We start from the raw sequence: 24,807 nt of genomic DNA, 5'->3' as shown, positions 1-24,807 counted from the left end.
CGGGCAGCGTGCAGTCGGCTGTGCTGGGGGCCTGGGCAGCGTCACCCATGGGTTGCACATGGAGTCCGGGGCTGAAGAAGATGGCAGCGGCGAGGGACAAAATGGCGGCGCCCACCCGTCCAGCGTGGTGGCCGGGGGGCAAAATGGCCGCGCCCGCGGGTCGCACACGGCCTGAGGATAGGGGGGTGGCGGTGAGCGGCTGGGGCCTGAAAGGGGGCTGCCGATAGTCGCTGGAGACCGCGGCCACGGCGCGGGCCTGGCAGACCCTGACATAGTGGCCCTTCTTGCCGCACCCTTTGCAGGTGGCAGTGCGGGCCAGGCAGCGCGGGCGGGGATGATTCGCCTGCCCGCAGAAGAAACAGCATTGTCCAGCGGTGGTAGCGGGCCATCTTGCCGCGCAGGCTGGCAAGGTCAGGGGGAAGGTCTGAGGGGCTGCCGCAATGGGGTGCCGTGCAGCCCAGGAGGCCGCCGCGCGTCCGGGTGCAAAAGCCAGCACGTTTTTATATGCAACGTCCATGGACCCCGCCAGGGCCTGTGCCTCAGTAAGTCCCAGAGTGTTCATTTCTAGAAGCCTTCGGCGAATATTGGGGGAGGTCATACCTGCCACGAAAGCATCCCTGATCAAAAGTTCCGTGTGCTCGTTCCCCGAAACTGGCCGGCAGCCACCGTTTCGGCCCAGCACCAGCAGCGCCCGGTAGAAGTCTTCCAACGTTTCCTCGGGGCTTTGCCTCCTAGTCGCCAGCAGGTGACGAGTGTAGACCTGGTTCACAGGGTGGATATAATGTCCTTCTAGCAGCTCGATCGCTGCAGCATAATTCTCCACCTCCTCGATCAGAGGGTAGATCCCAGGGCTGACCCGCGAGCGTAGAAGGTGCATCTTTTGTCTTTCCGTGGGGGTGTCGGCGGCCGTGTCGAGGTAGCCCTTAAAGCACGCCAGCCAATGTTTGAAGATAGCAGCAGAGTTGTCCGCGTGGGGGCTGAGCTGAAGGCACTCCGGTTTGATACGGAGATCCATCCTTTCAACTGAAGTTGTAGCAGATTAAATTGATGCGCAATCAATTACTCTCAAGACAAGGTGAGTCATAACTAATAGGCTTTAATCTGCGAGAACTGTTCCCCAGCAGCTTCGATACAGAAAGTGAAGGCTGCTGGGATGGCATCGGTTCTTATACTCCGCCTCTCAGGGCGGAGCTATGTGCATCAGCCAATGGTAGACTCCTGGGTCTAACCAATGGTCATCCACCTCTCAGGTACCGCAATACCTGGTATTACCACACAGACCAGACACACAATGCTGGGGTCTTCGAACACGCAGAGTGGAGCCAAATGCTGGGATCCTCCTCGACATGAGTAGCTCATCACCACACATAATGTGCTGTATTGAGTCTCTGAAGCACCAGACCACGGTGTTGGCTAATGTATTTTATTTTGTGGGATGTGGGCAGAGTGAGCATTTGTTACCCATCTCCTCATTGCACTTGAACTGTACATTTCAAAGGGCAGTTAGACCTTGGAAGTGAAAGGAACGCTGTCTCCCAAAGAACTGTTCTTGTTGTTCTGAAAGCAGTGAGTGCCTGGCACATCCGTTGCTGTAAGTCTGAGTCTGCAGAGAAAGTAGACAATCTTGCCAGAGAAAACCATCGTTAGCCTAGAGGGAAGAAGCACCAAAACGAAAGCTCGAACTTCAGAAAGACATTGACTGGAAGTCATCCCAGTCCATCAAAGATCCTGACCCTTTTATTTTTATTAATATTTTCTTTCCCTTGCCACCAACATTTCCCTTCTGTGTTGTTTGTCTGTGTGTGTGTGTGTTTAGACAGTGGGGTGAGTTAGTAAGGGAAGGGACGTTGGGAACAGGGCAGTGAATAGTCAGTTACATTTCTGTCCGTTTAATTATAATACTGTACATAATAAAAGGTTACTTGTGTTTTGAAGTTACAGACCTGATGATTGCAGTTTATCGGGCTCAATCAAGGACCTTGGGTATTTTAAAATAAAATCTAATTTCACCGTCGTTGCGATTCCAGGTCAAGTGGGGCTGGAATAGACCGGGGGGGGGGGGGGGGCCCAGCCCAGCCCAGCCCAGCCCAGCCCAGCCCAGCCCAGCCCAGGGACTTGCGACAAGCCACTCTAGCATGAGCAGAAATCCTGGGCATTAATTTACGCAGATCTACACATGATGATCCTTATGCTCAGGAAATACCTGCGTGAAAATCTGAGTTGATTGTTTTGATTTCAAGCTGGGCCCCAGTTACCATATTGAAAATTTATAGATGCAAAACAACAGAACAAAATTCGGATCTGGTGCAATATACATAGGTACGTTTATTTCCATATACAATTTAGTCACATATTTCCACGTTTTTATAAGGTACCATCTTGTGATATATATAAGAACGTTTTATCAAAAGAATGACATTTGTTTTGTCGGCAGCTCGGGTGGGTGGGGAGGATAATCACTGGCGCACTCCAACATGGAGAAACACTGAAGGACCCTTCACTCCAGTAGACCTGGAGTGCCTGCTTAACATAGGGGAGGTCAACTGTCCAAATATAAGGTTCCTCAGAGTGAGAAATGGGTACAAAATATTTATTCCACACAACAACAAAATAAATTAAGATTGGGCCGCATTTCATGGCCTCAGGGATGGTTTTTACTGTATTGGGAGCAGAGATTATACGGCCAAGTTCAGCTCACCCCCCTGCTCACCGGCCTTCCTCAGCTCTTGCAAGCCATGCTTAAATTTGAAAATTCTGACCCTTGTTTTCGATTCCCTCCATGGTTGCACCCTTCCCTCCCTGCCGCCTCGCTCGATGATCTCTGCGCTCCTTCAGTCCTGACATCCTCAACATCCCCGATTTTAATTGCTCCACCGTTGATGGCCGCGTCTTCAGCTGCCTGCCGTCTTGAGCTGTGGACTTCCCTCCCCTAAACCTTTCTGCCTCTCCCGCTTCCTTTGAGTTGCTCCTTAAAGCTCACTCAAAGAACTATACAGCACAGGAACAGGCCCTTCGGCCCTCCAAGCCTGTACCATCCTTGGCCAAAACCCTCAGCCATATCCCTCTATACCCATCCTATTCATGTGTTTGTCAAGATGCCTTTTGAACGCCGATAATGTATCTGCTTCCACAACCTCCCCTGGCAACGCGTTCCAGGCACTCACCACCCTCTGCGTAAAAAACAAACCTCGCACATCTCCTCCAAACTTTGCCCCACGGACCTTAAACCTCGTGCAGTGGCTGCGTGTCACATTTTGTTTTATAACACTCCTGCGAAGCAACTTTAAGATGTATTGTCACATTAAAGGGGTTATGAACGCAAGTCATTGTAGAAAAAGATGAAGTACTTCACAGTAGCCCTTTTTTTATATGAAACAAAATCTGGCTCAATCATGGAGCATCAGCAGAAAAAAAATGACACTAAACTTCCGAATGAGTTCAGTGATGCCCTCCCACATACTGGTCTGGCCTAATAGGCCGACAAAGCGTGGGTAGCCCGTGGTCATCTTGGCACAACACAGTTGCCCCGAAGACCAGGCGTTTCAGGGCCAGGAGCAGAAGGGTAACGATATCAGCAACGGCCACATTCTAAAATAATGTTGGATTTGAACAATTGACTCCCAGAGTTGACGGATTGTTTGCAGCTCCGGGTATTTCATAGACCCAGTAGAAAATCTACTCCAGGAAGATTCAGGGGAGCGATTCTGTTGCCGAGGCCCGAAAAACTGAACCTCTTCTCGCTGGGACAAAGAATTGGTTCAGGATCTCGGAGAAGCTGTCGAAGAGTTTTGACTCGGTGAATAATGAACCGTTGTTTCCACAAGTTGGTGAAGCAGCGATGAAGGGAGCACGGACTGAGGATCCTCGTGTGAAGAACGAGGGGGAAGAAAAAAAGGTTTCTTTACCCACGCCGGGGGCTTTTAAAAGATGGAGTGCTTTGCCGAGATTGGAGCATACTGGAGGCACATCCTCTATAAAAATGGCTGAATGGTCGCCTATTGTCAGTGTGTTCCATTGGTTTCACCCGGAAACAGGAGACCACAGCTCAAGAACTTAGCCAAGCGACCCCGGCCTCAAATATTTCTTATATTCAGTCCCAAGGCGACTTGTCACGAAGCGGCTGGTTCTTCCGGCGGTGAAGCCTGGGGGAGTTCATCTCTGTCCTTGGGTGCGTACACAAAATGGAACGGCGCTACTCCTTTCTGCCGCATCTCTTCCTTGACCTTCTGAGGGCAGGAATCTTCCTCCAGCAGCTGGTAAGAGCCGTCCCTGACCACGAAGAGGCGGTAATCCTCCGGGTCCGGCACTTCGAACTTCTCCGCGCACGCTTTCCACACCTCCGCCATGCTCATGTGCGCAGGGGCCAGGATGGTGACCTGGTTGTCACAGGGCTCCAGGAAAGAGACGTGGAGCAGATCCTACAGGGCAAGAAGATGGAGTCAGAAAGCGAGCTGACTTTTACAGGCTAATATTTTCACACCACCAATGCTCACTAATAATAATAATCTTTTTAAGTGTCACAAGTAGGCTTACATTAACACTGCAGTGAAGTTACTGTGAAATGCCCCTGGTCGCCACACTCGGGTACACTGAGGGAGAATTCAGAATGTCCAAATTGCCTAACAGCACGTCTTTCGGGGCTTGTGGGAAGAAACCGGAGCGTCCGGAGGAAACCCACGCAGACACGGGGAGAACGTGCAGACTGCACAGACAGTGACCCAAGCCGGGAATCGAACCCGGGTCCCTGGCGCTGTGAAGCAACAGTGCCACCGTACAATCTGTTTTGTTGGAGTAAAGATCTCTATTTGGTTCTCCCCTCAGTCTTCACGCTCCGAGCAGACAGAATTCCAGTCTGTTTCACCTTTTCCTGATGGACCGTTCGGTTCTGCCATCATCGTCCTAAATCTATTTCCCACCAATTACCGGAGTCTCCACATATTCCTTTCATGATTATAGAGACCCACACTTAGGCTGTCTGTTTTTAGGGCAGGGGTTTGAGGGGTGGGGGGCCTCCTAGGCAGCTGGAGACGCAGACACCAATTGTGGAGCATTGAAAATTGGCAAACGGCCGGAATTGGAGGGGGACCGAGTTGCCTGCGAGGTTGTACACAGGCCTAGAGGAGATTTCAGAGAAAGGGATGGGATGGAGGCCGGTGGAGGGATTTGAACACAATAGATTGGAATTTTTAAATCAAGGTCTTCCGGGAATGAATCCGTGCAGGCTGGCGAGCCCGGGGTCAATGGGTTACCGGTAACTGCACCCCAGGCTAGTATATCAATCCCACAGATACCTGTGCTCATCTAACTCTGGCCTCCTGCGCATTCCCTGGGCCCCAAGCTCTGGAATTCCATCCCCAGCAGCTCCCCGCCTCTCTGCCATCGTATTCCTTCTTTCATAGAATCATAGAATTTACAGTGCAGAAGGAGGCCATTCAGCCCATCGAGTCTGCACCAGCTCTTGGAAAGAGCACCCTACACAAACCCACCCAACACTAAGGGCAAGTTTGGACACAGCGGCAATTTATCACGGCCAATCCAACTAACCGGCACATCTTTGGTCTGTGGGAGGAAACCGGAGCACCTGGAGGAAACCCACGCAGCCACGGGGAGAACGTGCAGACTCCGCACGGACAGTGACTCAAGCCGGGAATCGAAATTGGGACCCTGGAGCTGTGAAGCAACTGTGCTACCATGCTGCCCTCCTTTAAGGTGCTCCTTAGCCACTGGGCGCGATTGATCGGAGTCGGGTTTCGGGCGGGTTTGGCCTGGTGTTCCACCGGCCTGGGTGCCAGAATGGCAGTGCAAAGGTGCCCAAATGCCAGTGGGACTGTCAGGGTCCTACCCAGGCCTGTGCCTGACCATCCGGGAGACAGTGCCGAAACCGACACCGCTATCTAAGGACGCTTAGCCATTTATTTGGGCCTCGGCGAGTTTCTCCCCGTCAAAGCCACACTTTGAACGTTTCCCAACTCTGGAGAGCAGAGCTCGCCAGCAGGGCCGGCTCCTCACAGACCCGGGTGCCATTTTGAAAGGCTGCCCCAATCTCTAACCACCCCCCCCTGTTTTCAGGAGACCCCCCCCCCCCCTCCCCACACAGGCTCCGACCAACCTGGCACCTGGGCAGCTTTGCACTGCCATCTTGGAACCCCGGCAATGCCAACTGGGCACCTGACAATGCCAATCTGGCGGTGCCAGGGTGCCCGTGTGGCACTGCCAGGGTGCCAGATTGGCAGTGCCAAGGTGCGCAGGTGCCAGGCTACTACCCTGCCCTGTCCCCGACCATACAGGGGGCTCCAATGGCCTACGAAACCCCCTGAAGTGCCATCATGCATGGACCACGATTGTGGAAACCAGCATAAACGGCGCCAGGTTGCGGCCTCGCAGGCACGGCTGTTGACTCTTGGTGTTACCCGCCCTGCCAGAGGTACCAACCTGTGCCGAGCGCCTTTTTGACTGGGTCTGGTGTAGCGTCCGTCTCCTCCTCCATTGATGAAGCGATGACTTGGCCTCGTCACTCATCTGTCGGGTTATATACCTGGGCTGGAAGTTGCTGATGTGGTAGAGTGCACCAAACATTGTTGTTAGATAATATCCACCTGAAAAGGAGGAGGAGCCAAAATATTTAATGACAACATTGAGTTCATCCCACCTAAGTTTGACCCTGCCCCTGAGCTCTATTTTACATTATTCCACTATCAAGGCTTTTATCTAGACTTTAGCCATCTCAAACATAAGGCTTAATTCAAGTCTTGAGATCTGGTTTGAATAAAGTCGGAAATATTAGTGCCAAACAAAGTTACATCGCGTTTACAACACGAGTAGACAACATGCACCATTATGTAGGCCAAAAGCCCCCCATATCCTTTGATTCCCTTCTACATTTAAACCCAAGTATAGTTCATTAAACTTCCAGATCACAATCCCTACATCTATTCTCATGTATTATACCTCAATTAGTTCTCCTGCCATTCTTCTAAACTCCAGCGAGTATAGGTCTAAACTGCTCAATATATTCTTCAGAAGGCAAGTCCTTCATCTATGGATTCAATCTCGTGAACCTTCTCTGAACTGCCTCTAATACATTTGCGTCTTTCTTCAAGTAAGGGGACCATGACTGTGCGCAGTACTTGAGATGCGATCTCACCAATGCCCATAATCGCTACAATGCCTGTCGTTGCCCACACCCTTGCTCTGCGGACATGTGACTCTGTGGCCTGGCAGTTAACCATTCGCCTGGTGAAACCTGGGATTCTGGAATAGGAAAAGCCTTGGGGCCCCCGAAGACCAGCAAGTTTGGGGATTGGAAAGTAGCTGTGTTCTTATAGGAAATAGATTGCATCGCTTCACCTTCGCCCTGGAGCTGGCTCTGGTCTAGAAGCTCCATCATGTATTCCACATCGAGATACAGGTTTGTCAAGTTGCTGCTGGCCAGGACGTAGGTCAGCACTGGCAGGAAGTCATCCGCTCCGTAAGGCTTCCCTGTAACAGAAAAATTGAGTAGCGTTACATGACAAAGCAGAGAATGGATGTGTTGGAAGGAGCGGCGGAGGCGCAGTGGATAGCACTGCTGCCTCACAGCACTAGGGACCCGGGTTCAATTACGTCCTCGGGTGACATGACTGTGTGGAGTTTGCACGTTCTCCCCGTGTCTGCGTGGGTTTCCTCCGGGTCCTCCGGTTTCCTCCCACAATCCAAAGATGTGCAGGTTAGGTGGATTGGCCTTTATAAAATTACCCTGTTGTGCCCAAAGGTGTGCAGGTTCGGTGGGGTTGTGGGGATGGGGCAGGCATATGGGCCTAGGTAGGGTGTTGTCTCCGAGGGTCAGTGCAGACTTGATGGGCCAAATGGCCTACCTTTGCATTGTAAGGATTCTATGGTGTCACATCTCCGTAAGATTTAGATTCCACAAGCTACAGACATGGATCAGGAGAGACAGAGAACTCAGGACAAAGCCAAGGTTTTGAAAAGAGTGGGGTAGACAATGGCAGAGGTTTTCCAGTCCCAGCAGCACGGTGGCGCAGTGGGTTAGCACTGCTGCCTCACGGTGCCGAGGTCCCAGGTTCGATCCCAGCTCTGGGTCACTGTCCGTGTGGAGTTTGCACATTTCCCCCGTGTCTGCGTGGGTTTCACCCCCACAACCCAAAGATGTGCAAGGTAGGTGGATTGGCCACTCTAAATTGCCCCTTAATTGGAAAAAATGAATTGGCCACTCTAAATTTATTAAAAGAAAAAAAAAGGTTTTCCAGTCCCGCCTGTGATGGGAATGGTTGGGGGGGGGGCGGAAAATTTGACGGAGTGGCCAAACGTGGATTGGCTTTGGGTGGGAACTGGTAAATGCCGGCCAGTGATTCAGCTGCTTTTTGTAGCAAATTCCACAGGCCGACCACTCTCTGGGTGAAGAGATTCCTCCTCATCTCTGTCCTAAATGGTCTACACCGTATCCTCAGGCTGTGACCCCTGGTTCTGAACACCCCCCACCATCAGGAACATCCTTCCTGCATCTACCCTGCCCAGTCCTGTTAGAATCTTATAGGTTTCTCTGAGATCCCCCCTCATTCTTCTAAACTCCAGCGAATACAATCCTAACCGACTCGATCTCTCCTCCTGCGTCAGTCCCGCCATCCCAGGAATCAGTCTGGCATAGATTTTGCAGGGTAGGTGGATTGGCCACGCTAAACTGCCCCTTAATTGGAAAAAAAAAAGAATTGGGTACTCTAAATTTATTTTTAAAAATTAATCACTCCCTTTGTCCTCCTTTGCGGAATTCTAAACTTCTCTCAATCCTCAGGTCTGTTTTTTTTTTTGGCCAATTTGTTTGCCTCTTCCTTGGATCTAATACTGTCTCTAATTTCCCTTGTAAACCATGGTGTGGCCACCTTTCCCATTTTCCTTGAAATGGAAAGGCGCTCCTTGAATATTTGCCATCGCCTGTCCACCATCATCCCTTTAAATAACGTTTCCCATTCCATTCTGGCCAACTCTCACCTCTAACCATTGTAGTTTCCTTTAGTTGGAATCAGGATCCTAGACTCAGAATCAACGATGTCACTCTCCACCTTGATGAAGAATTCGATCATATTATGATCGCTCATCCCCAAAGTGCCTTGCAACAGCTAGATTGCCAATCGTTCCTTTCTCATTACACAATCCCCAGTCTAGGATGGCCTGTTCTCTAGTTAGTTCCTCAGCACAGCAGTCCCTCAGTGCCATTGACCAGTCTGTCCTCTCAGGTGGGCGCAAAAGATCGCAGGGAACTATTTCAAAGAAGAGCGGGAGAGTTCTCCGGTGCAGACGTGGTGGTCTAAATGGCCACCTTCTGCGCCATAACAATTCTGTGATTCCCGATCCCTGCCGACCTAGTCAATATTGATCCCACAACCGGCATCCGTCTTTATGTAAATCACACTTGAACATTATCACGTCGCTGTTTGTGGGATCTTGTGGGTGATGCGTTTCTGACAGGGCACGAGTGACAGCACTGCCTTGGCTGCGATTTCCAGCAACTTATAACAAGGGAAGGAGACTATTTGGCCCATCATGTCGCTGCCAGTGAACAAGGCCTTCGTCAAGCCTAACCCCGCATGTTCTGAGCCGCTTACTGAAAGAAAATTCTCTCACTGAACCTAAGGCACATCCGTAATGGGGGATTTGATACGCTAACCCTTCGGGAAAAGAGGCTTACAGAATCATAGACATAGAAACATAGAGTTAAGGAGCAGGAGGAAGCCATTCGGCCCTTCTAGGCTGCTCCTCCATTTAACATGATCATGGTTGATCCTCTATCTGAACGCCATATCCCTTTAGAGTCTACAAATCTATGGCTCCTGGCGGTTGCTCCTCACCTGATGTCCCCGACATGGCTTCATAAATAAGCTTGCAGGCCTTCAGGAGCTGTGTCACTTTCTTCCAGGGCGAATAGGACGCGTGCATGGCGTTGAATTTCTGCTGGATTTTCTCCAGGCCCACGGCGTCAGGCACGCCAGCCGTCACGCTCAGCTCTGCCAGGCTCTGGGTCTGGAGGACGGGCTGGTTGTCCCTCAGCTTCTTGAGGGAGCCGTCCCTGGTGCGGAAGGCGAGGAGGCGGGAGTAGATGTGGTCTCGCAAAGGCTTCAGAATGCATTTCTGCAAAGCCTTTTCGATGGACGCATCTGAAAAAGACACAAAAACGCCGGGATTATTCTCCGGGAGGTAAGTTGGCAGGTTGGCAGTTAAGAAGGTGGCTGGCAACTTCCGGTTGCGGCGATGCCCAGCTAAGCCGCACGTTTCGGCGGCTCCAGCTCAAACGGACCTTCGGGCTCTTTTAAGAGCCCCAACGGGGAATTTTTCCAGGACGAAACCCGGTGTGGGGTGAGTTAACAGGGAGTCCCTCCCCCCCCCCCCAACGAAAGAGAAAAATATCGGCGGTGGCGGCTACATCGCGAGGAATCCTCGACGATAGGGACAGGAGGAAAAAAGAAGCAAGATGGCGGCAGAGAAAGCCCAGGCGACATGGGGGCTCGATCAAGACGAATTCTTAAGGCGGTGTGTGGAGCTACTTAAGAAGGAGGTGCTGACCCCGATGCTACAGGCAATTGAGGGGCTTAAGGAGGCACAAAGGACCCAGGAGACAGAGCTCCGCGTGGTGGAGCAGAAGGTGACGGATAATGAAGACGAGATCCTGGGCCTGGCGGTCAAAACACAGACGCACGAGGCGCTCCACAAAAAGTACATTGAAAGGATTGAGGCCCTAGAAAACAGAGCACGAAGGAAGAACCTTCGGATCCTGGGTCTCCCCGAGGGAGTGGAAGGAGCGGACTGCGGGGCTTACGTGAGCACGATGCTAAGCTCGCTGATGGGAGCTGAGGCCCCTTCGGGCCCCTTGGAAGTGGAGGGGGCGCATCGGGTCCCTGCGAGGAGACCAAAGGCGGGAGAACCACCTAGGGCGACAATCGTGCGATTTCACCGCTTTAATGATAGAGAAGTGGTTCTGAGATGGGCCAAAAAGGTACGGAGTAGTAGATGGGAGAACGCGGTGGTACGGGTGTACCAGGATTGGAGTGCGGAGGTGGCGAGAAGGAGGGCAAGTTTTAATCGAGCCAAGGAGGTGCTACACAAGAAGAAGGTGAAGTTCGGGATGCTGCAGCCGGCGCGACTATGGGTCACGTACCAGGAGAGACATCACTACTTCGAAACGGCGGAAGAAGCATGGACCTTTATTAAAGACGAGAAACTGGATCGGAACTGAGGGACTGATATTAGAGAGAAATGTTACTGTCGATGTATATAGAGATGTAAATTGGGAAGGGGGGGGGACACTAAGAAATGTGGGCGCCGGTGGGGGGAAAGAAGAGACATAGGCGGAGGATGAGGAATGGGAGTGGGGGGGGAGAGGGAGCTGCGCCACAAGGGGCGGGACAGCTACAGAGCATATGGAGCCTACTGTCCTTGTTCCCGCGCCAGAAAGGTGATGGCGGGAAGATAGGCGCAAGGTAGATGGGAGTTCCCCACACGGGGGGGTCAAGGAGTGAGCGGGAGAAGCCGGGGTCAGTTGAAGTCAGCTGACTTTCGGAAGTAACATGGGGGGAGCAATCACGCTAGATGGGGATCTGGCGGGGGGGGGGGGGGGAGGATAACTGGGTTGCTGCTGCAGAAATCAAAGGGGAACTGGCTAAAAAAAGGGTGGTCGGGGCTGGAATGCACCACCTGGGGAACGAGTGGGAGCGCGGAATCGGGACGTGGGACTGGCCTAGAGAGGGCGATGGCTAGTCGACGCGGGAAGGGGGCAGGTAGCCCCCCAGTGCAGCTGATCATGTGGAACGTGAGAGGCCTAATTGGGCCAATTAAAAGGGCCCGAGTGTTCGCGCACTTGAGAGGACTGAGGGCAGACGTGGCCATGCTTCAAGAGATGCACCTGAAGGTGGCGGACCAAGTTAGGTTAAGGAAAGGATGGGTGGGATAGGTGTTCCATTCAGGGCTGGATGCAAAGAACAGAGGGGTGGCCATACTGGTGGGGAAACGGGTATCATTCGAAGCTAGGAGCATTGTAGCAGATAGTGGAGTCGGATATATGATGGTGAGTGGCAGGCTGGAGGGAATGCAGGTCGTGTTGGTTAACGTATATGCCCCGAATTGGGATGATGCGGGGTTCATGAAGCGGATGCTGGGACGTATCCCGGACCTGGAGGTAGGAAACTTGATAATGGGGGGAGACTTCAACACCGTGCTGGACCCAGGGTTAGATAGATCCAGATCTAAGACCGGAAGAAGGCCGGCAGCGGCCAAGGTGCTTAAGGGGTTTATGGACCAAATGGGGGGAGTGGATCCATGGCGATTTGTTAGACCGAAGGCCAAGGAGTTCTCCTTCTTCTCCCATGTTCACAAGGTGTACTCCCGGATAGATGTTTTTGTTTTGGGAAGGTCGTTGATCTCGAGGGTGGAGTAAAAGAGTATTCAGCCATAGCTATCTCAGATCATGCCCCACATTGGGTGGACCTGGAACTAGGAGAGGAGAGGGAGCAGCGTGCACTCTGGCGATTAGATGTGGGATTGTTGGCGGATGAGGGAGTCTGTGGAAGGGTGCGGGGATGTATTGAGAGGTACCTGGAGGCCAATGACGACGGGGAGGTCCGAGTGGGAGTGGTATGGGAAGCACTAAAGGCGGTGGTCAGAGGAGAGATGATCTCCATCAGGGCCCACAAAGGGAAAACCGAGGCCAAGGAAAGGGAAAGATTACTGGGGGAGATTTTAAGGGTGGACAGGGAATTTGCGGAGACCCCGGAGGAGGGACGGTACAGGGAGAGACGACGACTCCAGACGGAGTTCGACCTTCTGACCACCAGGAGGGCGGAGGTGCTGTGGAGGAAGGCACAGGGGATGAGATATGAATATGGGGAAAAGGCTAGTCGCCTGTTGGCCCATCAGCTGCGAAAGAGGACAGCGGCGAGGGAGTTGGGGGAATTAGAGACGAAGAGGGAGCTACGGTGCGAAGAGCAGGGAAGATAAACGAGGTGTTTAAGACCTTTTACGAAAGACTTTATAGGTCCCAACCCCTGGAGGGAAAAGAGGAGATGCGGCAGTTTTTGGACCAATTAAGGTTCCCGAGGGTGGAGGAGCAGGAGGTGGAAGGCCTGGGGGCACCAATTGGGGTGGACGAGGTTACCAAGGGGCTGGGGAACATGCAGGCAGGGAAGGCCCCGGGACCAGATGGGTTCCCGGTGGAATTTTATAGAAAATATGTGGACTTGTTGGCCCCGCTGCTGGTAAGGACCTTTAACGAGGCCAGAGGAGGGGGGACCCTACCCCCGACAATGTCGGAGGCGACGATATCGCTAATTTTGAAGCGGGATAAAGATCCGCTGCAGTGCGGGTCCTATAAGCCTATTTCACTACTAAATGTGGACGCCAAATTTCTAGCAAAGGTGCTGGCATCGAGGATAGAGGACTGTGTCCCAGGGTTGGTGCACGAAGACCAGACAGGATTCGTAAAGGGGAGACAACTAAATGTCAACGTGCGACGGCTATTAGGGGTGATAATGATGCCCCCAGCAGAGGGGGAGGCAGAGATAGTGGCGGCAATGGATGCAGAGAAGGCATTTGATAGGGTGGAGTGGGAGTATCTATGGGAGGTGCTGAGGAGGTTCGGGTTCGGGGACGGGTTTGTTAGCTGGGTCAAACTCCTCTATGGGGCCCCAACGGCAAGTGTGGTCACGGGTCGGCAAAGATCGGAGTATTTCCGACTAAACAGGGGAACAAGACAGGGATGCCCGTTGTCCCCATTACTGTTCGCACTGGCAATTGAACCACTGGCCATGGCGCTGAGAGACTCCAGAAAATGGAGAGGGGTGATTAGAGGGGGAGAAGAACACCGAGTGTCACTCTACGCGGATGACCTACTGTTGTATGTGACGGACCCAGTGGGGGGGATGACAGAGGTCATGAAGATATTGAGGGAGTTCGGAGATTTCTCGGGATATAGGCTTAACATGGGAAAGAGTGAACTTTTTGTGATACACCCTGGGGACAGAGTAGAGGGATAGATGGCCTGCCTTTAAGGAAAGTGGAAAGAAACTTTCGATACCTGGGGATTCAGATAGCCAGGAGCTGGGTAACCTTGCACAGACTTAATCTGACACGACTGGTGGAACAAATGGAAGAGGACTTCAAGAGGTGGGACATGCAGCCACTGTCACTGGCGGGTAGAGTGCAGGCAATTAAGATGATTGTCCTCCCAAGGTTCCTATTTGTATTCCAATGTCTCCCTATACTGATCACTAAGGCCTTCTTTAAAAAAATAGACAGGAGCATCACGAGCTTCGTGTGGGCAGGGAAAGTTCCGAGGGTAAGGAGGGGGTTCTTACAACGTAGTAGAGACAGAGGGGGACTGGTGCTGCCGAATTTGGGCGACTGCTACTGGGCCACCAATGTGGCGATGATCCGTAAATGGATGATAAAGGGAGAGGGAGCGGCGTGGAAAAGATTATCGAGAAAGTCCTGTAAAGGGACGAGTCTAGAGGCGCTGGTGACGGCGCCACTACCGTTCTCACCAAAAGAATTTACCACAAACTCAGTGGTGGCGGCAACATTAAATATTTGGGGGCAATGGAGGCGACAGAGAGGTGTGCTGGGAGCCCTGGTGGGGTCCCCAATTAGGAACAACCATAGGTTTGCCCCAGGGAGGATGGATGGAGGATTCCAGAGCTGGCACCAGTTGGGAATTAGGAGGCTGGGAGATTTATTTATAGACGGGACGTTTGCGAGTTTGGGAGCGTTGGAGGAAAAGTATAAGCTGCCCCGGGGAAATTTCTTTAGGTATATGCAGGTGAGAGCGTTCACGAAACAACTGGTGAGGGAATTTCCGCTGCTCCCGACACAAGGGATCCAGGATAGAATGCTCTCGGGGGTGTGGGTCGGGGAGGGCAAGGTGTCAGAAATATACCGAGAGATGAGAGAAGAGGGGGAGGAGCTGGTGGGCGAACTGAAAAGAAAGTGGGAAGAAGAGCTCGGGGAGGAGATAGAGGAGGGTCTGTGGGCTGATGCCCTAAGCAGGGTAAATTCCTCTTCCTCGTGTGCCAGGCTTAGCCTGATTCAATTTAAGGTGCTACATAGAGCACACATAACGGGAGCAAGGTTGAGCAGGTTCTTTGGAGTGGAGGACAAGTGTGGGAGGTGCGGCGGAAGCCCGGCGAACCACACACATATGTTTTGGTCGTGTCCGGCACTGGAGGGGTATTGGAAGGGAGTGACGGGAGTGATCTCGAAGGTGGTGAAGGTCCGGGTCAAACCAGGCTGGGGGTTAGCTTTATTTGGAGTTGCGGATGAGCCGGGAGTGCAGGAGGCGAAAGAGGCCGATGTCGTGGTCTTTGCGTCCCTAGTAGCCCGGCGTAGGATTTTACTCATGTGGAAGGAGGCAAAACCCCCCGGACTGGAGGCCTGGGTAAACGATATGGCGGGGTTCATAAAACTGGAGCAGATTAAGTTTGCACTGAGAGGATCGGCTCAAGGGTTCACCAGACGGTGGCAACCGTTCCTCGACTACCTAGGGGAACGTTAGAGGGAAGATAGATGACCAGCAGCAGCAACCCAGGGGGGAGGGGGAGGGGAAAGTTTCATTTTATGTTATTGGGTTAGTTTACTAAGTTAGTTACTCTTTATTAGATTGTAGTTATCATGTTACTTGTACTGTTAAATTTTCTTTATGTTTGATGCGTAAGGGGAAAAAATTGTGAATGAAAAATTTCAATAAAATATATATATATTTTTTTAATTAAAAAAATTTAAAAAAAAGAAGGTGGCTGGCATGTTGGTCTTGGTTGAAAGGTGACAGAATGTACACGAATAAAGAGGTCTGGCTACGTTGAGACCACACCTGTAGCACTGGGCGGGATTCCCCGGTCTGCAAATCCCGGGTTTCCCAATGGAGCGCCATCCAGTGGCGGTGGGATTCCATATTCCCGCCGTATGTCAATGGGATTTCCCATTGTAGCCACCCCACGCCGTTGGGAAACCCGCTGGTGGGGTGTGCGTTGCCAGCGGGGGAAAAAATTGTAACGACCGGAGAATTTCGGCCAGTTTAGAGTTTTGGTCTTCATATTTAAGGGAGGATATATTTGCGTTGGACGTGGTACAGCGAAGGTTCACTAGCTTGGTCCTTATGGGCTTGAGAGATCCTACGACGAGAGGCTGAGTAAATTGGGTTTATATTCTCTGGCGTTTAGAAGAAGGAGAGGCGACTTTATTGAAACACATACGATCCCGAAGGCTTTCCCGCTGGTCGGGGAATCTAACACACGGGGCCACGGTCTCAGGTTAGCGGGTCGATCATTTAGGACTGAGATGGAGGAGAAATTACTTCATTCAACGGAATTCTCTATCCCAAAGGATTGTGGATGCTCCATAGTTGAATGCATTTAAGGCTAGGATAGAGAGATTTTTGATGTTTCAAGGTATCAAGGGCATTAGGGAACGGGCAGGAAAGGGGAGTTGAAGACCAAGGTCTATCATGATCGTACTGAATGGACTTCCGGTTGCGGCGATGACCAGCTAAGCCGATCGTTTCGGCGGCTCCAGCTTAAACGGACCTTCGGGCTCTTTTAAGAGCCCCAACGGGAAATTCTTTGTTGACGAAACCCGGTGTGGGGTGAGGCAACAGGGAGTGTGTGTGTGTGTGTCCCCCCCCCAGTGAGAAAGCAAAATAGCGGCAGCGGCAGCCAGATCTCGGAGAATCCTCGAGGGCAGCGGCAGAAGAAAGAAAGGAGCAAGATGGCGTCGGAGGGAGCCCAGCCGACATGGGGACCGGACCAAGACAAATTTTTAAGACGATGCGTGGAGCTGCTTAAAAAGGAGGTGCTGGCCCCGATGCTACAGGCAATCGAGGGGCTTAAAGAGACACAAAAGGCCCAGGAGATAGAGCTCCGTGTGGTGGAGCAGAAGGTAACAGACAACGAGGACGAGATCCTGGGCCTAGCGGTCAAAATGCAGACGCACGAGGTGCTCCATAAGAAGTGCATCGAAAGGATTGAAGTCCTGGAAAATAGATCAAGGAGAAAGAACCTCCGGCCGGATCCTGGGTCTCCCCGAGGGAGTGGAAGGAGCGGACGGCGGGGCTTACGCGAGCACGATGCTACGCTCGCTAATGGGAGCTGAGGCCCCCTCGGGCCCCTTGGAAGTGGAAGGGGCCCAACGGGTCCCTGCGAGGAGACCAAAGGCTGGAGAACCACCTAGGGCGATGATCGTGCAATTTCACCGCTTCAATGACAGAGAGGTGGTTCTGAGCTGGGCCAAGAAGGTACGAAGTAGCAGATGGGAGAATGCGGTGATACGAGTGTATCAGGACTGGAGTGCGGAGGTGGCGAGTAGGAGGGCGAGTTTCAATCGAGCCAAGGAGGTGCTGCATAAGAAGAAAGTAAAGTTTGGGATGTTGCAGCCAGCGCGATTATGGGTCACGTACCAGGATAGACATTACTATTTTGAGACGTCGGAAGAAGCATGGACCTTCATTCAAAAAGAGAAACTGGACCAGAACTGAGGGACTGATGTTGGAGGGGAAACGACAATGCTGATGTATAGAGGTGTAAATTGGGGAGGGGGGGACACTGAGAAATGTGGGCACCGGTGGGGGGGAAGAAGAGACACAGGCGGGGGATGGGGAATGGGAACGGGGCGGTAGGGGGAACTGCGCAATGGGGGGTGGGATGATTCTAGAAAGCACGGGGTTTCTTTTTCTTTTCCCGCGCCAGAGAGATGATGGCGGGAAGATAGGTGCAAGGAGGATGGGAGTTCCTCACACGGGGGGGGGTCAAGGAGAGAGCGGGAGAAGCCGGGGTCAGTTGAAGTCAGCTGACTTTCGGAGCCATATGGGGGGAGTAACCATGCTAGATGGGGATCTCGCGGGTGGGAGGGGGGGGACAACTGGGTTGCTGCTGCGGAGATCGAAAGGGAGCTGGTAAGAGAAAAGGTGGTCGAGGCGGGAATGCGCCGCCTGGGGGACGTGTGGGTGCGCGGAACCGGGATGTGGGACTGGCCCAGAGAGGGTGATGGCTAGTCGACAGGGGAGGGGGGCGGGCAGCCCCCCAGTCCGGCTGATCACGTGGAACGTGAGAGGCCTAAATGGGCCAATTAAGAGGGCCCGAGTGTTCGCGCACTTAAAGGGACTGAAGGCAGACGTGGCCATGCTTCAAGAGACGCATCTGAAGGTGGCAGACCAGGTTAGGTTAAGGAAAGGATGGGTGGGACAGGTGTTCCACTCAGGGCTGGACGCAAAGGCTAGAGGGGTGGCCATATTGGTGGGGAAACGGGTGTCGTTCGAGGCTAGGAACATTGTAGCGGACAGCGGGGGCAGATATGTGATGGTGAGTGGCAGACTGCAGGGAACGGAGGGCGTGCTGGTCAATGTATATGCCCCGAACTGGGATGATGCGGGATTTATGAAGCGGATGCTGGGACGCATCCCGGACCTGGAGGTAGGAAACCTGGTAATGGGGGGGGACTTCAACACCGTGCTAGACCCAGGGTTAGATAGATCTAGATCCAGGACCGGAAGAAGGCCGGCAGCGGCCAAGGTGCTTAGGGGGTTTATGGACCAAATGGGGGGAGTGGATCCGTGGAGATTTGCTAGGCCGCTGGCCAAAGAGTTCTCCTTTTTCTCCCATGTCCATAAGGTATACTCCCGGATAGATTTCTTCGTTTTGGGCAGGTCACTGATTTCGAGGGTGGAAGGAACGGAGTACTCGGCCATAGCTGTTTCAGACCATGCCCCACATTGGGTGGATCTGGAACTAGGAGAGGAGAGGGAGCAGCGTCCACTCTGGCGACTGGATACGGGATTATTGGCGGATGAGGGAGTCTGTGGAAGAGTGCGGGGATGTATCGAAAGGTACCTGGAGGCCAACGATGATGGGGAGGTCCGAGTGGGGGTAGTATGGGAAGCGCTGAAGGCGGTGGTCAGGGGAGAGTTGATCTCCATCAGGGCTCACAAGAGGAAAACAGAGGCCAAAGAAAGGGAAAGATTACTGGGGGAGATTTTGAGTGTGGATAAAAAATATGCGGAGGCCCCGGACGAAGGACTATATAGGGAGAGGCGACGACTCCAGACGGAGTTCGACCTGCTGACCACAGGGAGGGCAGAGGCACAGTGGAGGAAGGCACAGGGGATGAGATATGAATATGGAGAAAAGGCGAGTCGCCTGTTGGCCCACCAGCTTCGTAAGAGGACAGCGGCGAGGGAAATAGGGGGAGTTGGGGATGAAACGGGAACCACGGTGCGGAGAGCAGGGAAGGTAAATGAGGTGTTCAAGACCTTTTATGAAAGGTTATATAGGTCCCAACCCCCGGAGGGAAAAGAGGGGATGCTGCAGTTTCTGGACCAACTAAGGTTCCTGAGGGTGGAGGAGCAGGAGGTGGCAGGCCTGGGGGCGCCAATTGGGGTGGACGAGGTGACCAAAGGGCTGGGAACATGCAGGCAGGGAAGGCCCCTGGGACCTGACGGGTTCCCGGTGGGATTTTATAGGAAATATGTGGACTTGTTGGCCCCGCTGCTGGCGAGAACCTTTAACGAGGCCAGAGAAGGGGGGACCCTACCCCCGACAATGTCGGAGGCGACGATATCACTAATCCTGAAGCGAGATAAAGACCCGCTGCAATGCGGGTCTTATAGGCCTATCTCACTCCTAAAAGTGGACGCCAAGTTGCTGGCAAAAGTGCTGACAATGAGGATAGGGGATTGTGTCCCGGGGATGGTGCACGAAGATCAGACAGGGTTTGTAAAGGGGAGACAATTGAATGTCAACGTGCGACGGCTATTGGGGGTGATAATGATGCCCCCAGCAGAGGGGGAGGCAGAGATAGTGGCGGCAATGGATGCAGAGAAGGCATTTGATAGGGTAGAGTGGGAGTATCTATGGGAGGTGCTGAGGAGGTTCGGGTTCGGGGAGGGGTTTGTCAGCTGGGTTAAACTCCTCTATGGGGCCCCAATGGCAAGTGTCGTCACAAATCGGCAAAGATCGGAGTATTTTCGACTATAGGGGAACAAGACAGGGATGCCCGCTGTCCCCATTACTGTTCGTGCTGGCAATTGAACCACTGGCCATAGCGCTGAGAGACTCCAGGAAATGGAGAGGGGTGATTAGAGGAGGAGAGGAACACCGAGTGTCACTCTACGCAGATGACCTACTGCTATATGTGGCGGATCCAGTGGGGGGGATGATAGAGGTTATGCAGATATTGAGGGAGTTTGGAGATTTCTCGGGATATAGGCTTAATATGGGGAAGAGTGAGCTTTTCGTAATACACCCTGGGGACCAGAGTAGAGGGATAGATGGCCTACCACTAAGGAGAGTGGAAAGAAACTTCCGATACCTGGGGATTCAGATAGCCAGGAGCTGGGGAACCTTACACAGACTCAATCTGACTCGGCTGGTGGAACAAATGGAAGAGGATTTCAAAAGGTGGGACATGCAGCCGCTGTCACTGGCGGGCAGAGTGCAGGCAATTAAGATGATGGTCCTCCCGAGGTTCCTATTTGTGTTCCAATGTCTCCCTATATTGATCACTAAGGCCTTTTTCAAAAAAATAGATAGGAGCATCATGAGCTTTGTGTGGGCAGGGAAGGCCCCGAGGGTAAGGAGGGGGTTCCTGCAACGTAGCAGGGACAGAGGGGGACTGGCGTTGCCGAATTTGGGTGACTACTACTGGGCCGCCAACGTGGCGATGATCCGTAAGTGGATGATAGAGGGAGAGGGGGCGGCGTGGAAAAGGCTGGAGATGGCGTCCTATAAAGGAACGAGCTTAAAAGCGCTGGTGACGGCGCCACTACCGCTCTCCCCGAAAAAGTTTACCACGAACCCAGTGGTGGCGGCAACATTAAGTATCTGGGGGCAATGGAGGCGACCGAGGGGTGTGCTGGGAGCCTCGGTGTGGTCCCCGATCAGGAACAACCATAGGTTTGCCCCAGGGAGGTTGGACGGAGGGTTCCAGAGCTGGCACCGGGCAGGAATTAGGAGAGTGGGAGACTTATTTATAGATGGGACGTTTGCGAGCTTGGGAGCGCTGGAGGAAAAGTATGAGCTGCCCCCGGGGAATATCTTTAGGTATATGCAGGTGAGGGCGTTCACGAGACAACAGGTGAGGGAATCTCCGCTGCTCCTGACACAGGGGATCCAGGATAGAGTGCTTTCGGGGGGGTGGGTCGGGGAGGGCAAAGTGTCCGAAATATACCGGGAGATGAGAGAAGAGGGGGAATCGCACCTGGGAGCCTGGAGCTGTGAAGCAATTGTGCCAACCACTATGCTACCGTGCCAACCTTCCATTGGCCTACTTGCGTGCTGTAATAACTTCAAAAATTGGCTTCACTAGTTTCCTTATAAGAAACAATATTTTACTCCAACTATAAGCAACTATTTGTCTTCCTTCAGCTCTAGGGTCCAACTATTTTGATGGAAAACAATTAAACTAAATTAACTGAAGGGCAGAGTAAAAGGGGTAGTCCCTAAAAGGGACACTGCCTTTAACAAAAACAAATCGCAAATTAAACATAAGACATCAACCCAAAATGTGATTAATGGGTCAATGAAGCACTCCAGACCCTGCGGTGGTCTTGAGGGGGGTGCCACTGGACAGCGCATGCTCACTCTTCAGAGACACCCAGCTGTGAATGTGGCCGCGGCAGAGGACAGGGCCAATCTCTTAGCACAGCCGGGATAGTGGGGGGGTTAAATTCAGGTTGCCAACACTAGGTGGACTTATTCCTGGAGATGGTGTCACCTGACCTCCTGTGTGGCCACACAGACCATTCCTCTCGCATCCCCCCCCTCCCCCCAAGACATTTATACCCTATAAGTGGTAGTGTTTTAAGAGATCGGAAAGTGGCGGGAAGGTGGTGCAGTGGTTAGCACTGCTGCCTCACGGCGCCGAGGTCCCAGGTTCGATCCCGGCTCTGGGTCACTGTCCGTGTGGAGTTTGCACATTCTCCCCCCGTGTCTGCGTGGGTTTCGCCCCCACAGTCCAAAGACGTGCAGGTTAGGTGGATTGGCCATGATAAATTGCCCTTAGTGACCAAAAAGGTTAGGAGGGGTTATTGGGTTATGGGGATAGGGTGGAAGTGAGGGCTTAAGTGGGTGGGTGCAGACTCGATGGGCCGAATGGCCTCCTTCTGCACTGTATGTTCTATGTTCTAAATTGCCCCTTTATTGGAAAAACTGAATTGGGTACACAAAAATTTTTTTTTTTTTAAATGAGATCGGCAAGTTACTTTCCCACCCCTCTGTGATTTCTATCCCAGGGTTTCTTGCACGCAGGAGAATCCAGGGGATGAAATGAAAATGAAATGAAATGAAAATCGCTTATTGTCACGAGTAGGCTTCAATGAAGTTACTGTGAAAAGCCCCTAGTCGCCACATTCCGGCGCCTGTTCGGGGAGGCTGGTACGGGGATGAATCACCGGGGACTCCAAGGCAATCCCTGAGTTTTGACAATTCCCCCACACCTTCGCTTGAACATTCATTCAGAGTTCAAGGCCCGTTGCCAAATGTTCCGACAACGTTTGTCAGCAGGAAGCGAATGAATGAACGAGGCAATTCTGTTCGCTGATGTCACCTCAAGCAAAGAACCACAAACTCTGGCGCCTCTGTAGCTGGGCTGTGCCGCTATATCAGACTTAACAGGTGCTGCTACACGGGCTCAAATAAATATAGACCGTGCGGAAAGGCTACCTCATTTGTCACGTGATTTCCCATAAACGCCAGTCAAAAATATCTGAGTAAAACAGAAATCGAGGGATTCGTTTGCCGCTCTGACATGTGAAAATAAATAATTCCGCTGCGAGATTGGATAGGTTGGCGTTATTTTCCTGGGAACAAAGTAGGCTGAGGCGTGGCTTAATCTTTTTTATTATAAATTTAGTGTACCCAATGCATTTTTTTTTTTCTGTTAAGGGGCAATTTAGTGTGGCCAATCCACCTACCCTGCACATCTTTGGGGTGTGGGGGCGAAACCCTCGCAAACACGGGGAGAATGTGCAAACTCCACACGGACAGTGACCCGGGGCCGCGATCGAACCTGGGACCTCGGTGCCGTGAGGCAGCAGTGCTAACCCACTGCGCCGCCGTGGTGCCGAGGGGTGGCTTAATTGAGGCGGACAAAATTATGAGGGGGAGAGGATAAAATTGTGGACAGGATAAAATTGTTTCCCTTGGTGGAGAATTCTAGAACCCGGGGACATAGATTCAAGATAAGAGGCAGAAGGTGTAGAGGGGACATGAGGAAGATTTCTTTTACACAGAGGGCAGTGGGAGTGTGGGATTCGCTGCCCGAGTTGGTGGTGGAGGCAGAGACACTAAACTCTTTAAATTACCTGGATCTGCACCTTAAGTGCTGTAAGATACAGGGCTGTGGGCGGGGTGCAGAAGGTGGGGTTTGAAAGGTCACTTGGGTGTCCTAGGGCTGACATGGACAAGATGGCCCCCTTCTGCACTGTAACATTTCTATGGTTCTATGGAAGCAGGACCGGAAAGAAAACCTTCCATGAAGCCATGCACTTCACAACCCAAAGCACCTTTGCATCCAATTGAACTCCGGCCGCGGTGGCCGCTATTACAAAGTAGGAAGGGCAGCGGGCAATTAGCGCACAGCAGGATCCCACAAGCAGGTCACGGGATCGTGACCAACTCACCCTTTCTTTTTTCTTAAGTATCAGAATCTCTCCACGAGACCTTTTGTCCGCAGCCGAGGAGACGTGGCGAAGGATCAGAGCCTGTAGGCTGAGGAAGGTAAGGGTGGCACAGGCGGCAACGTTTATTGCCTGCCCCAGGACACACTCTATCCGCCGTCTTGAGCCGCAATGCTCCGGCCCACAGCACCTTGCACTGAAAGCAATTATGTTGAACATTGAGAGGGGGAATATCTCTAGTTTGCTTCTAAAGCTCCCGGCCTTGCCTGAGTGATTTTGGACACATCGGGAATGAGATACTGGGTAGAGTGCTGGGGAAAATAGGCCTGGAATCATTTAAGGACCAATGATTCTGACTGACTGTTGAGGACGAATTTTCCCGCCGTGTGTTTCTTGGCTACGTGTCCATCGCTGACGACAGGATTCTATCCTCCTCCCGATTGTCAATGGAATTTCCCATTGAAGCCGCCCCACGTCACCGGGAAACCCGCAGGGGGGTGCGCTGCTGTCGGGAAAAGTTAATCCCAACGGCTGGAGAATTCTGGCCAACACATTTCTGAGATTCGGTCCCTGTCCTGCTCCACAACCCTCTGAGATCGATATCCATGCTCCTCCAATTCTGGCCTCTCACCCATCCCTGATTTCAATCATTCCATCATTGGCGGCCATGTCTCCATCAGCCTGGGGGAAATGAGTGAGGGGATCAGCATTGGTGCATTTAACGGAGAGCTAAGTGGAGCGAGGAATTGCGGTTGCTCCCCATCATTGGATGAGATTAAGGTAGTCACTGGCAGATTGGTGATATCACGGGTTGAGCGAATCAGAGGTTTGGGCACGGGTTCAAATCCCACTAGCTGGGGAACCTAAAATTTAATGGTAGCCGGTGGCGACGGGGAAATGTCTGGATTAGCGATCAACAGGCTCAGAGGCTGCGGACATGGGTTCGAATCTTGACAAGGGGCAGCTGGTAGAATTTAACACTGAATACTTTTAAGGCTGAGCTCCTTGACTAACAAAGGAGTCAAAGGTTATCGGGGGAGGAGCGATTGTGAAGCCTCAATCAGATCAAACATGAGCTTATTGAATGGCAGCGGAGGCTCGAGGGGCCGAATGACTCCCTCCTGCTCCTAGTTTGGACGTTCTAATGAGGAAGGATGACTTGAGTGCGC

At 52.4% G+C, this 24,807-nt stretch overlaps 1 protein-coding gene across 1 annotated transcript in view; it reads right to left on the bottom strand.

The window, feature by feature from the left end:
* Nucleotides 1-2,307: 2,307 nt before the first annotated feature.
* rinl (Ras and Rab interactor-like) overlaps nt 2,308-24,807 on the bottom strand; it is a 60,265-nt gene continuing 37,765 nt past the window's right edge. Inside the window, exons 8-11 of the mRNA XM_072490039.1 lie at nt 9,843-10,148; nt 7,348-7,479; nt 6,433-6,596; nt 2,308-4,418 (exon numbers count right to left, since the gene is read on the bottom strand). Of these exons, the coding sequence (XP_072346140.1) occupies nt 4,110-4,418; nt 6,433-6,596; nt 7,348-7,479; nt 9,843-10,148 (911 nt within the window). The 3' untranslated portion in view covers nt 2,308-4,109. The remainder of the gene's footprint in view (nt 4,419-6,432; nt 6,597-7,347; nt 7,480-9,842; nt 10,149-24,807) is intronic.

Source organism: Scyliorhinus torazame, chromosome 25 (genome assembly GCF_047496885.1).
Source record: "Scyliorhinus torazame isolate Kashiwa2021f chromosome 25, sScyTor2.1, whole genome shotgun sequence".
Taxonomy (NCBI): domain Eukaryota; kingdom Metazoa; phylum Chordata; class Chondrichthyes; order Carcharhiniformes; family Scyliorhinidae; genus Scyliorhinus; species Scyliorhinus torazame.
The sequence above is the reverse complement of the archived record's forward strand: the minus strand, read 5'-3'. Positions and strand labels throughout refer to the sequence as shown.